General features: G+C 39.4%; 2 protein-coding genes across 2 annotated transcripts in view; one reads left to right on the top strand and one right to left on the bottom strand.

The window, feature by feature from the left end:
- Positions 1-1,436: 1,436 nt before the first annotated feature.
- On the bottom strand, positions 1,437-3,221 carry UTP3 (UTP3 small subunit processome component). Its single transcript, XM_025435684.3, is given in 2 exon segments — positions 1,437-2,073; positions 2,075-3,221. Coding segments are annotated over 2 exon segments (1,437 nt in total). The 5' UTR covers positions 2,951-3,221; the 3' UTR covers positions 1,437-1,512.
- A 113-nt stretch (positions 3,222-3,334) lies between these two features.
- JCHAIN (joining chain of multimeric IgA and IgM) overlaps positions 3,335-14,232 on the top strand; it is a 31,746-nt gene continuing 20,848 nt past the window's right edge. The window contains exon 1 of the mRNA XM_049093036.1: positions 3,335-3,684. Coding sequence (XP_048948993.1) covers positions 3,672-3,684 — 13 coding nt within the window. The 5' untranslated portion in view covers positions 3,335-3,671. The remainder of the gene's footprint in view (positions 3,685-14,232) is intronic.

Below are 14,232 nucleotides of genomic sequence, written 5' to 3'. Positions count from 1 at the left end.
ATGATTTCACAACTCTCACCATTGTTACATCAACTCTCCAAAGTAGGTAGCATTGTACCATATAGATGAAAGAAATGAGTTGGAGATCAAGTAAGAAACTCAAAAGCACCCTAACCTGTACTTTTTCCCACTATATCAGAAAAAGAAGTGTAGGACAGGGCTCTGAAGCCTCAAAGGCTGGATTGAAATCCTAACTCTACTAAATAGCTATGTGACCTTGAAAGTCATTTTTTGTCAGTTTCCTCTTTAAAATAGGGCTAATAGAATTTACTGCACAAAAGTTGTAAGAAAGTTAAATACAAATCAAAGTGCTTACAAAAGTCTCTTAGCACTTACTATTAATTTTATTTCCAATCTACCTCTCTACAAGAAAACAAAAGATAAAATAATTTTGATATGGCAGCTGTAAACCAGAGGTTAAGATAAGGCTCAAATTAAGCCGGTTTGGTTCCAAATTCCAAGCCTATGTCCTTTGTAAAGTTAACCTCCAGGAATTTCAGCATCCTCCTAAGTGCTACAGAGAACAGTACCACACTTCACAAAGTTATTGTACAAATTAAATGAGGTAATGCACAACCGGCACATGGCAAGTGTTTAATAAGTATTAACCACTGATCATCTCTGCATCTTTAGCAGCTAGAGAGATTTAATGAATAGTTAATGAACAATGATATAGTTAAAACATCTTTTGTGCTTTCCTTCACTAGTCTTTGTCATTTTCTTCCCTGGCATCATCCCAAATAGTTTCAAGTTCTGCATCTCTATCCTACTATAAAAGGTCAGAATAACTAAAGAAAAATATAACGTTTTTTACCACTTGAACTTGTCTCTTACCTTGTAGTAATCCTACCAAGTTTTCGGCAAATGTGGTGTACAAACAGCAACAGCTGCAAGTCACCAGTACAATATTGAAAATGGAATTTTAACCTTATTTACCACATTAAGGACTATTAGAAAAATGTTCACAATTAATGTAATTAAGGCATATCTTTTTCTGCTTTTAACCAAAGTTCCTCTTCATTCCTAAGCGTTTACCACAATGTACAAGATCTTTAATTAAAATCTATTAATTACAAGTATCCTGCTCAAGAATGACACTTAAGTAAATGAAATCTGTCAGAACTATTTTATAGACTATCTTACAAATAAGATGATTCCAAAGGTGCATTCTCTTCCCAAGGAAAATTACAAAAGTGTTCTAAATTTGACTGTTGCTCCCCAACCAGCTGTGAAATTTTCCTAGGCTACTATTTGACAATATTGGACAACTCTTTTCAACACCGTCTCTTACCAAGAACTCCTGTATTGCTCCCAAATTCTTATATGACTTTAATAATATAAAGAACAAAAAATACTGAGCAGTAAGCCAAATTTCCCTGTTGACAAAATTTTTTTTAAGTTTAAGGTTAGTGTTATATATGTATCAATACAATCACTTCACTAGATAAAAATAAAAATTTATTGATCTTAAAATTATTGCCAAACCAAAAACATTAAGCTAAGTAGAAAACTTTATTTAAGCTTAATGCTCTTTTTAACTCCTGCACGGATGCCAGAGAGTTCACCACTGTAACGTTGCTCTTCTCTACGAACTTCACGAACTTGGCCTCTCCTGCGGATTTTGGCTCTTCTGAACTTCTCCCGGTGTTTCACTCTAGGATTGCGATCAATCTTCTTTCTTCTGGGTGTAAGTCCCCTATTTTTAGCAATCTGATAGGTAATGGCTCTCTTCGCATTTTGATCTTCAAGAGCCTGTTCTTCAATACTGTCTTCTTCTTTCTTTCTCTTCAACTTTTGCTGGTCTTCTATTTCTTTATAGTATTTCCGTGCAGCTTCTTCATCAAAATCAGAATCATCAGATACGTCTGTAACAGCAGAGGCAGCAGCAGGAGTCTCTGAAACAGATTTTGGCTTGGCCTTGGTGAATTTCGCTTTTGAAATCGGTTCTTTGTTTCCAGCATCACCTTTAAGTGTGAGGAGATGACGAATTTCAGAAGACAGCTTCTGATCTACAACTGACAGCTTGTTGATCAAATTTCGGTAGGTGACAAGCCTTTCTATGACAGGATGTCCAGTGTGCAGGGACTCTCCTGGCTTTCAGGATCAAATAAAAGCTGATGTTGGCGCAATAGTTCAAATAGAGGTTGTACTTGGTCCTCAGGTATTGGCTTCCTTTTCCGGGGGGAATGATCCCTTGCTCCACCAACTGTAGCAATGGCTCCAGCTCATCCTTCACTTCAGTCAACTTAAGTTTCAGGTCTTCTATCAGTTCCAAGAGTTCTGGTGACTCTTTCCGCAGCATCTTCAGCTTCTCCTTCACTGAAACTTTCGCCAGATCCTTCACGACCCGGGTCTCGGCCTCATCTACCTGAGATACTGGTTTTGCGAAGGCCTCTACCCAGGTCACCCCAAAATCCTCCTCCTGCAGGGCCTGGGCTAGGCGCCGCTGAATGAGCTGGGCTTCCTCTTCCTCCTCCCTTTCCTCCTCCTCTACTTCCTGTTGACTTTGTCGGCTTCGGGCCTTGGAACCATAGTCTGTGTCGTAGTAAAGTTTTTTCCTCTGACCCCACGACAGACTGGGATCCCCAGATGCCTCGGCCTCGCTCTGCACGGAGCTCCCGCCGTCATCCTCGTCGTCCTCTTCCTCCCCCGCGCTGTCTCCATCTTCATCGTCCTCATCAGCAACATCTAGGGCTAGAACCTCCTCCTCCTCCTCCTCCTCCTCATCGCCATCCTCCTCCTCACTCTCCACTCCGCTCCAGCCTTTAGCCAAGGCGGCCCGAGATCGGGCCTCATGGAAATCATCCACCTGATCTTGGTAGTAGCTGGAGTCCCCCGGCGAGGGTGGCAGTTCCAGACCGTCTTCATTTCCGTCCGCTGGGCCGGGGCCCGCCTTGCCTCGCACCGCGGCCCACTTGGCCGCTCCGCGCCGCCGGGATCCCCCCGCCATAACTCACGGTCTCACGTCCTACGCCGAAGTCGGGCTTTCGGCCACCGGCGACCTCCGCGAACCAGCCGCGCGCTCGGGCAACACGCTTCCTTGTTCGGCCACGCGCCCTCCTCCGCGGGGAGCTTGCGGGCCGGTCGCTAGGCCGCGGGGGCGCCGCCTCCTTCCGGCCCCCAGGATGCTCTCCCCGCCGCGTGCGCACCGGGACTTCCGCTCCGTCGCGTCCACTCCGTGTCGGCCAGAGCACCGCCCTCCCTTCGCGTTCGCCCTTTAACGCCAATCGATTCCGGTGAATCGAACCCCGTCCGTGTAGGAACAACAGACGTGGGAAGTTCCGTTCCGTCGGCCTGTTCTGAACTCTCGCGAGTCTGGGCGTGGCTGTGGCCGGGAGCGCGAGGGCAGCGGGGCCAGTAGGGGGGGCTCCGTCTCTACGCCTCGGGCCCGGGGCCGGGGCCGGGGCCGGGGCCGATGTGGGTCTCTCGCAAGTCTCCGGCTGTGCAGTTGTCGTAGCTCCTCTCCTCTTCCTGCCGAGAGGTCAAACAGCCCTTCTCCCCGCAACGTGCAGATACTACACCTCTTGGGCACCGTGGCCTGAGGCCCGCGTGGCGCCGCGGGTGTCGGGCATCCTGGCGGGCCCCCGGCTGCTGGCCCCGGGCGCGGGGACCCCACGGGGGCTTGCGGCCCTGGCGGGGTCCCCGGCACAGTGGCCTGGCACAGAGTCAGTATGTGTTTCACGAGTAAGTACTGAAGTTAGGGTATCTGACCTCCTGGCATCTCAGGTGCTTCACGAGATCGAATGATGCCCGCAGGGGTGCGCGCATCCCGGAGGGGGCAGCCTGGCTGCACTGGCTCTTAGGAATCACTCATTCCGGAGACTGTCGTTTTATACGTGTGGAAAGGGTTTTTGTTTTTTTGTGTTTTTTTTGTTTTTTTGTTTTTTTGTTTTTTTTTGTTTTGTTTTTTGTTTTTTGTTTTTGTTTTTTTTTTGTTTTTTTGTTTTTGTTTTTGTTTTTGTTTTTGTTTTTTGAGGAAGAGGGTGGTCATAATAGAGAAGAATCCATCCAACTTGTCTTCAGAAGTATTATTAGGGCTACAGGTACGAAAAGACTGTCCTATAATCTTGGAATGATTCAAGGTTTAAGTTTTCAGACACTACACAGAATAGATTCAGTATTAATGACGCCTTCAGATGTAGGGAGTTGGAGTCTGAACCCTCAGCAAGATCCTAAACCTAGGAGCGACGTACAGTTTCCTTGAAGAACAAAAAGCGTCCTTTTTTTTGGAAAAATCATACACATTTTTAGAAGAGTGACGTTTCGGATTAAATATTTTCGAAATGCTAAATGTTCTCTTAAGCACTTCAAAGCCTTTGTAAGCTTTTAGACAAATGCAATGTAGTGAAATTAAAAGGTGTGGAGAAAAGCCCTATGTTCTGGGTTGGGGGGGGGAGGGGAGTTATTCTGTATGTTGGTAAATTGAACACCAATAAAAAATAAATTAAAAAAAAAAAGCCCTATGTTCTGACGGTAAGCACAGAATTCACTTTTGAATGTAAATTTTAATGGATTTTATTATTGAGCAAATATTAGCCGCTTAGTAACTGTAGCAGCTGCTACATGTAGATCCTAAGGTGAATTAGCCAGAGTGTCTTCCCTCAAAGAGTTTATTTTTATTTTTTGATTTATTTATGAGAGAGAGAGAGAGGCAGAGACAGAAGCAGGCTCCACGCAGGGAGCCCGACGTGGGACTCGACCCTGGGTCTCCAGGATCACGCCCTGGGCCAAAGGCGGCATTAAGCCGCTGAGCCACCGGGCTGCCCCCTCAAAGAGTTTATAATCAGGTATAAAAGAAGACATACATACAAATTACTAAAATACAAAGCAATCTGTGATGTAAACTTAGTGCTGCGAGAGGTTGGAGGAGGGGTGAGAGATTGGTTCTGGACTGTTATTCTGAAATACTGCTTAAAGAATGTTGCACCTAAGTGGGACTGTAATTATATCCTGCTTTAAATGTATTAAATTTTCATTATACATAAAAAATTAAGTTTCGCTGAGGCCCACAAATCCCAGTTTTTCTGCTTAATTTTATTGCAACTTATTTGGAATTTATGGCCATTCTTCAGGACCAGAATGCATATATTTTTATAGAAAAGTTAGAGAAATATTTTTGATGGGAATGATCAGATTGCTCTAATATTATTTCTACTAAAGATTACATTTCCTGACCAGAAAAAGAGTTGCAATATCCAATGTGCGTGGAGAGAGAGCTGTAGTCCAACATTCTGAGACTTTTTTGATAAAGAACCGTTCAGAAGCCAGTTTTTCGATTCCAACAGCTCCTCTAGCCTGGCCTTCCATGGCTTAATCTTACAAGTTTTTTAATTTACCATTTAGGTGAGGAGATTTTTTTTTTTTCACCTCAAAAATTTGTATTTCTGAAAAGACAGGTTAATAGTTTTGTTATGAGCCTATGCCAACCAAAGTGGAAAACAAGATGCTTGGGTAGCTCAGTCAGTTAAGCATCCTTGACTCTTGGTTTCGGCTCAGGTCACGATCTCAGGGTCATGAGACTGAGCCTCCCATGAGGCTTGAGCTCAGTGTAGAGTTTGCTTGTCCGTCCTTCTGCTCTTCCCTTTGCTCTTGGTCTGTCTCTTTCTCTAAAATAAATAAATAAAGTCTTAAAAAAAATAAAGTGAAAAACACCTGATCCCCAGAGGAAATGAACAAATATTGAATAATATTTGACATTTAACCATTATATTTGTGGCAACTATAATTCATCATCAACCTTAATATTTATTACATTATTGTGATGCCTGGCTTAGGAGTTAGCAAACTACACTTAATGAGGGCCAACAGGTTTTTGTTTTCTCAGAATACCCTTTGGCCTTATTCTAGGACCTTTGGGAGACTTGCTTACTGTGGAAGATAGGGATTGGTGAATGGCAGGCTGGGTGATATGAGGATGCTTTCTTTATTCAAGGCATGAGTCTTGGGTGTTGAAGGTATTCTACCACCAGACGTGCTGGAATCGATATCCCTTGTGACTGTGCAGCAATAGCAATAATAATAGCAACAACAGCAACAATAGCTAGCACTGAGAGCGGTTATTATGTGCCAAGAGCGTTACAAGCTCTTGGCATTCAGCTGTATGAGGAAGGTACTATAATAATCTCCAACTGAAGAAACTGAGATACATAGAATCTAGAGGAGGTCATAAGGCTAGTACGTGGTAGAGGTAGGTTTGAACCCAGATAGTCTGGCTTCAAATCCACACTGTACTGTAGCTAACTACTTGGCTATTACTGGCTTTCAAATGTTCCCTTTATGACTCTCATTTCCAGTCTCTGCTGTACATTTGATTCAGGATCGCCAGATATACCTTCCTAGAATATCATCTCTATCATCACACATCCTTGTTTTAAAACTCGCAATGAGGGATCCCTGGGTGGTGCAGCGGTTTGGCGCCTGCCTTTGGCCCAGGGCGCGATCCTGGAGACCTGGGATCGAATCCCACGTTGGGCTCCCGGTGCATGGAGCCTGCTTCTCCCTCTGCCTATGTCTCTGCCTCTCTCTCTCTCTCTCTCTGACTATCATAAATAAATAAAAATTAAAAAAAAAATAAAACTTGCAATGACTCTCAGTTACTATCAAGATAAAGTTCACAGCATATGTGACCCTCCCTCAATTTTACCAAAAAGTAACCTTTCCAGCCATATCTTTGATTACTCCTCAACTAAAACTTTTCCCTCTAATTTACATGCTCTACTACTCTACTTCCCTCCCCTAAGTCTATGAGCCCCATTAAGTCTAGATCCATGTAGTCATTTTTTGAATCCCCAGAATCCAGGTCAGTACTTGAGTAAATGTTTCTACACTCAGTCTCAGCATATCAGAATGGCAGCCTTTAAAACAATGAATTACACAGTGTCTTTTTTGCCTCTCCAGTCATCAGCAGTTTTTTTTTTTTTAATTTAAAAGTAACATTTGAAACATGAAATATTTATTACATGGCTTTGTGTACTTTGGCTCATAGTTAAATGCATTTTTACTCTTAATACCAGTATCACAGAGTAGGTAGTGATGACTGAAGTTGTCCAAAGTAGCTTGTTTTTTGTTTTCTTTTTTAATGCTCAGAGAAATAGTAAAGGTGAAAATAATTTTATATGTAGTAATAATGGGAAAATGCATCCTTGATGTTAATGCTACCAAATTCTTTAGATAGTTCGACATAATCACAGAAACTCCTTGAGCTATTTTTGGGTGCAGAAAAGAAAGAAGGATTATTTTTAACTGTAAAAAAGAAAATGGAAGAGAAGAAATATAGTTGCCATCTGCTTTCTTTTCTCTCAAAAACCACTTACCCTGAAACCAGTAGGTTAGTTTCTTTTTGCAACTAAGCACTGTATCTATTTAAAGACACAAAAAAATCCTAAAAGTGATCTGGAAGTAAAATATAGAACTTGTACTGAAATATGGAATAAACATATGAACTCTTCTAAGCTTTTAACTGAAGATGACTTGGGTTTGGTGGCCTTAATTAAAAAATGAAGAATTTACTGAGATTGTAACACACACTTCCCCTTCCAAACTCTAATATAACTAAATACTGTGTAATTGTTTCCCAAACATGATTTTAATCCTTTTTGTTTTTCTTTATCATAAGGAACCTTGTAGATATAATTATTTATATAGTAGCCATTGATTCAATGAAAATTATAGCTTTGATGGGGAAGGTCTTTTGAAACATGGTTCAGATAAAATATTTTTCTTTAAGCCATTTCTCATTCTCTATAGAAAAAAGGACTTAGCTCTTAGCCTAATATTCAGGGTTTTCCTTTATGTGGTCCCAACTTATTTTTCCAGCTACTTTCCTACTATTTTCCGCGAGGAATTCTACCATCCAGCCAAACTAAAATACTCATTGTTATTTTTTCTTTTTGAGATTTCCTTCTCTTGGCCTTTGCTTATGCTGCCCTACAGCTCAATTCTTAGATGGCCTCCAAGGCCCACCTAAACTCTCATCTTCTCCAGGCTGCATTCTCTGATCTTCCTTCCATTAGCATCTGACAGCCCTTTAACTCCTCCTATGTTGGGATTTTAAAACATTGTCTTCATTGTGTCATTGTGTTAAGAATATTTATACACTTGTCTCATCTTTCCTCCAAGATATATCACTGTTCATCTCCAACCATTACGATATCTAATACAATTACTCAGTTACTATACATAGTAAGTACTGATAAATAGCTAATCAAGTAATGAGAGTTAAATTGAGCTCTGTTAAATTTCAGTAAGGTATTAGAAGTTATTAAAAGCAACCTAAGAAGTTAATAAGCTTCTGCAAATGGGACATTGGTCTATACCTATTTTTGATATTAAGAGATAAATTAAACTCTATGCTAAGAGCAAAGGAAAACCATGGAGTAAAGGGAAGAGGTAAGATTATAGGCAGAATGTTTGTATTGAGTTTGTTACAGCATTTAGGTGATGATTTAGTGTCTAAACTAGGGCCCTGTGAACAAGGATATAAACAGTGGACAGATTAGGAACTATTTGGGAGGTGGTATTATAAGATTTAGTGTCTGATTAAGTGTAAGGGACAAAGAGTTACAGTGACTCCCAGATTTTCTTGGACAAATGAGTAAGATGATAGTAAACTACTCCCCCGCCCCCCCCCCCCCCCAGGATAGAAAACTCAGGAGGAAAGAGGTTAGCAGGGTGCAGGAAATGAGACAATAAGCTTTAGACATGCTGCATTTGAGGTGTCTGTGAAGAGGTTCAAGTGTCTAATGTTTATTGACAGTAGAATATATGAGCCTGAAGCTTAGGAAAAATATTTAAACCAGAAAAGACATTTGGGAGTCTTCAACATTCAGATGGAACATGGAACTATATGATATTTAATTGAAAACAGACAACAACTTTTGATTGTCTTTACTTAAGTAGCTAGCACACATGAACTAGAAGAAATATACTACCTGTTTGCCACTACAGTTATAAGAGCGTCTATCATTAAGTATGAAACTTAAAAGGTTCAGGTTCATAAATAAGTTCTAACGCAGTTAAATATATAATGTAAACCTATTAAAGTTTAAGACATCTAGTTTAAGACATGTACCCTGTGAACATACCACCAAAAACAACAACAAAATACATCTGAATAAAGCCTCCATGTGTGCTCAACTTGCATTTTTATCATGTCCAGGTTTTAATACCTGTCTGGGCTTTCTCCACTAGCTATTATCAATTTTTAACATTGAATATTTTGGGAGATACTGATTGTGTATCTGGTACTGTGTTAGGTATTTTATTTTATTATTATTTTTAAAGATTTTATTTATTTATTCATGAGACAGAGAGAGAGTGGGGGTGGGGTGCAGAGACACAGGCAGAGGGAAAAGCAGGTTCCATGCATGGAGCCTGATGTGGGACTTGATCCCAGGTCTCCAGGATCAGGCTCTGGGCTGAAGGTGGCGCTAAGCCGCTGAGCCACCCGGGCTACCCTGTGTTAGGTATTTTAAGTACATTATCTTACTACACTATGTCAATGAGAAGGGTGCTATTATTATTCTCTTTTCTCAGATGAGGCTCAGAAATGTAAAGTAATTTACCCAAGGTTATATAACTGGCAGTTCAACTCAAGTCTGTCTCACACTGAGGTTGGTTTTTAAAATCATTTTATTCTACTTTTTCCTAACATATTTTATCACTAATGGAAAACTTGTAGAGCCCCAAAACCTACGCATTTCTTTTTCAATATGTGCTGAAAAACCTGGACTCTCAGATTTATAAACTCAGATTGCTCATAGATATGATATGAAATTCAACCAACAAAATGGCAGAAAAACAAGAGAAGAGCGATCAGCTATATTTCATCTCTCTCGTTCTGGCATGGATGTAGTAGATGTGTTCAGAATACAGGCAAATAAACATAAGGCATAGTTAGAGGCTATCATTCAGAGACTGTTCTGCTGTTTCCACATTGATTCATTTTGGGCAGGTTTATTCTGTTTTTCTTCTCTGATTTTGGTAAAATTGTTTATTTGTTGTAAATTATTTTCCTTCAACTTCTTTCTGTCTACACTGATTGCCATATTGGAGCATTACTTCACACTGTGATTATGAGCCACTATAATTAATGTTCTGCTATACAATATTTAAAGTAATAGTGAACACATTAGTGTTTACAGAAGTATTTCCTTTTGTATAAATGTAAATAACTGAAAATATTCTGTTTATATTTGAAAACTTGTTTTATGGGTGCCTGGGTGACTCATTTGTTAAGTGTCTGACTTTGGGTCTGGTTATGATCCCAGGGTCCTGGGATCAAGCCCCACATCAGGCTCTCTGCTCAGCAGAGAGCCTGCTTCTTCTTCCTCTGCCTGCCGCTCTGCCTGTTTGTGTTCTCTCTTTCTAATTCTCTCTCAAATAAATAAATGAAATCTTTAAAAAAAAAACTTATTTTATGTTGCTAAGAAACTGAACTAAAGATATTTGATAGTCAAGTATAATATAATTATCTAAACAAAATCACTACTCTACAACCAATTCATACAATAATGCTAAATTTACATCCATGTAAAATATTTTTATTTTGCACAGCATACAAAATTGCACTAGATACTTAAGGGAGGATATGTTGAAACATATAATACACAGTTTCTGAATTTCTGTTGCCCATATTGAACATTCATTTCCTTGAATAGCTGTGTTTTCTCTCAACTCCAAATTGTCAGTGTTATATTTTATCCTAAACCATATTCATCCCTTTTTTGCCTGACTTCTACTCATCTTTCAATCTCACTGTAGATATTCCTTCCTCTTGGAAGCTTTTCTTGACACTGCCTACCCTCTCCCCTGAACATCTGTGCTCCTATGGCACATTGTACTTTGTCATTATGTAAATATATGTTATTATTACCTAATAAACAGTGAACCCTCTGATTAAAGGTCAAACTTTTCTTGTTCACTTGTATCCCTGCCATGTAGAGTAGATGTCAATAGATATTTTTTGAAAGAAAAAATAAATGAATGAATGAACATTTGAATTAAGGGGTAGGTAAGAAGCATTGGCCTTATAGACCGCCTCATAAATATTTACTATAATGGCAAATTTATTTCAGTGCCTTAAAGAGAAATTTTTTAAAAAGATTTTTAAATATTTTATTTATTCATAAAGACACAGAGAGTGTGCAGAAACATAGGCAGAGGGAGAAGCAGGCTTCATGAGGAAAGCCCAGTGTGGGACTTGATCCCAGGATCCTGGGATCACGACCTGAGCCAAAGGCAGATGCTCAACCACTGAGCCACCCACCCAGGTGACCCTAAAAAGATTTTTATTTTTAAGTAATCTCTCCACCCAGCATGGGGCTCGAACTCAAAACCTCTAGATCAAGAGTTGCATGTTCTCCTGATGGAGCCAGCCAGGTGCCCGTAAAGAGAAACTTTTTTTAAAATAAAAATACATGGTTGCCCCATTTATACTAGGATAGTATGAGCTAAAATGATACCTAATTAATTTCTGATTGGTGCTATAATATATTACCACAAACTTAGTGGCTTATGACAATACACATTTATTATCCTTACAGTTCTGTAGGTTAGAAGTCCGACATGGTCTGATTGGGCTAAAATCAAGGTGTCAGCAGGGCTGTGTTCCTTCTGGAGGCTCTAAGGGAGAATCTGTTTCCTTGCCTTTTCCAGCTTCTAGATGCTACCTACATGCCCTGGCTAATGGCTTTTTCCTTTAACTTCAAAGCCAGCAGTGCAGGATCTTCAAGCCTCTCCTTCAGTCTTTGATGCCGTGCCTCCATCTTTCCCTTATAAGGATCCTTGTGATTATATTGGACCCACCTGGATAATCTAGGATAATGTACCCATCTGCAGATTAGCTGATTAGCAACCAAAATTCCACCCGCAACCTATATTCCTTCTTGTCATGTAATATCATATTCATAGGTTCTGAGAATTAGGACATGGACATATCTTAGATGGGCCACTGTTCTGCCAACCATTATACCTTGGTATTTATGTCATTCTGAAAGAAGATGCTATCTTTTCTCAACATAAAAGAAGAATAATAATAGTTGTTAAAATAAATGAGTTTTTATATATGTTGCAGGCATGTCCTAGGTGCTTTACGACTGTTAATTCTCATCAATCCCATGAAGTATGGACCATGGCTATGCTCATTTTACAGATGAAATTGAGTTAAAAGGAGTTTAAATAACTTACCAAAGCCCCATTTAAACCCAGGCAATCTGACTTCAGAGCCTTTGCTTTGTTCAGTAGGAAGATGGTAGATAGAGCAGTGTGTCTCTTAAAACATATCTCTACAGTGTAAAGTATTATGTTGTTCTAGGTATTATATAAATTATTAAAATTAAGATAAATTTATGAGTATAATGTTGCAAAATTGGTTGGGAATTAATCAATTATTGCATATCTTTTGGGCCAAAGCAGCTTATTTGAAACTCTGAGGGAGATACAAAAGAATTACTATGATTGTCTTACAAGAATGCATTAGGTATTTTAAAAATAATTAACTCAATATTCTCCAGCATGAATCTATGCTTTCTTATCAGGGAAAAAAGATTTAGTACGGCACTTATATATGACATAAAAACTCTGAATAGAAGAGTTAGAGCAAGAAAACTTTTATTTTCTCATCCATTTTTCTAACTGATTCTTTATAATTCTTCTTTGGTGTTTCCTCATATCCTGTTCTTTGGTGCCAATTGCTACCATTCTTTATGAACCTCTCTCTGCATTTAGAAAACATTAATTTAGTACAAGGGATAAATTAAACACACATGAAGAGAAGTGATAAAAATGTAAAATAATATGCTAACTCATGAAAAATGACAGATATAAGATGAGCAATGAGTACAGAGAATAGTGGAGTGAACAGAATGGAATGACATTATGTGGGGAAGACTTAGGAGAATTAATTTTAAAGATTTTAGGATTTTTGACAAGAACTGACAGAAAGGAAGAAGAAATTTATGGTGAGGAGAATGACAGAGTAAAAAAGATTCTGAAACAGGAATTAGCAAATCATGTATAGGAAAAGGAAAGCAGACATATTTGAATAGAGCAGAGGCCTCCTCCAAAAATAGATTACAATTTCCTTAAAGCAGCAAGGGACCAGACCACTGGAATTCATGAACTGAAAGGAGAATATTGTTGTTTGAGGGGTTTCCGGGAAATCTTGTTAATCATTGTATCTCTAAAGAAATTATTGTGAAATCTACACTGTTGGACTTTTTTAATGGATTTTTAGAAATAGGCTGATTATAAACCAGGACCTGCCCACACGGTAAGAGGAAAGAGCTCTGCGTTATAGTCAGACGACTGACATGTAACATCCCAAATAGCAGTTCTATGAAAAGCCACTGCAGGTGCAAGTTTATTTAAAAACAGACCACAACACAGGTGCAATTCTCCTCATAAACATTTAACCACAAAAGATTACCCTAAAAGTCTCTGTGGAAAGCCGTTGGAAAAAAGAGAGGTCAGGTTTTTGTCTTAATTTTTTAAGTTTTAAAAAGAACTTGGGAAAAGTTTCTTCCTCATAATTTGTGTTCTTTTAAAACTTAGTTTTTGCCTCCTGATGTCTAAATATAAGTTTTACATATGCTGTGATTAGGTACAGATAAATAATAAGAAATTCTGTGTGCAATCAGCAAAAAATGTTTAGGATTAAAAAATTTCAATTAGATGAAATTTTTCCTCATAGATATGAAAAAATAATGACTTAGTTTTGTGGCAGATAAATTGGATTGGCAGTTAGGAGACCTATGCTCCACTTTTAGCTTTAGAATGACTTAATTCTGAAATTCAAAATAGATCCTAAACTTAGACAATTCAAATGGGAAAAAAGGTTACTCCTATAAAGAAGTGAATGGTATCATTTACTGTAGTTCTGCTACAGTTCTAGGGTCATCTTCCCTGATACTTGACCTAACCAATCTCTTTCCCATCTTGAGCCTTTTACTTGATATTTCCTTTCTTTTTGGAACAGTGTTTGATTCTGTGGCAGGCAAAATAATGTCCCCTGCAACCCCTACCCCCACCCCCACCCCAAGTGCATGTAATCCCTAGAACCTGTGAATATGTTAACTGTTACATAGCAAAGGAGATTTACAGATGTGGCTAAGGGAGTGGGCTTTAACATGGGGAGTTTATCCTCAATTATCTGGATGGGCCCAATGTAGTCACATGACATCCTAAAAGCAGAGACCTCCCTGGCTGGAAACAAGGGAGATGAAGCAAAAGCAG

Source organism: Canis lupus, chromosome 13, assembly GCF_003254725.2.
Source record: "Canis lupus dingo isolate Sandy chromosome 13, ASM325472v2, whole genome shotgun sequence".
Classification (NCBI taxonomy): domain Eukaryota; kingdom Metazoa; phylum Chordata; class Mammalia; order Carnivora; family Canidae; genus Canis; species Canis lupus.
This window is presented reverse-complemented; position numbering and strand designations above follow the sequence as displayed.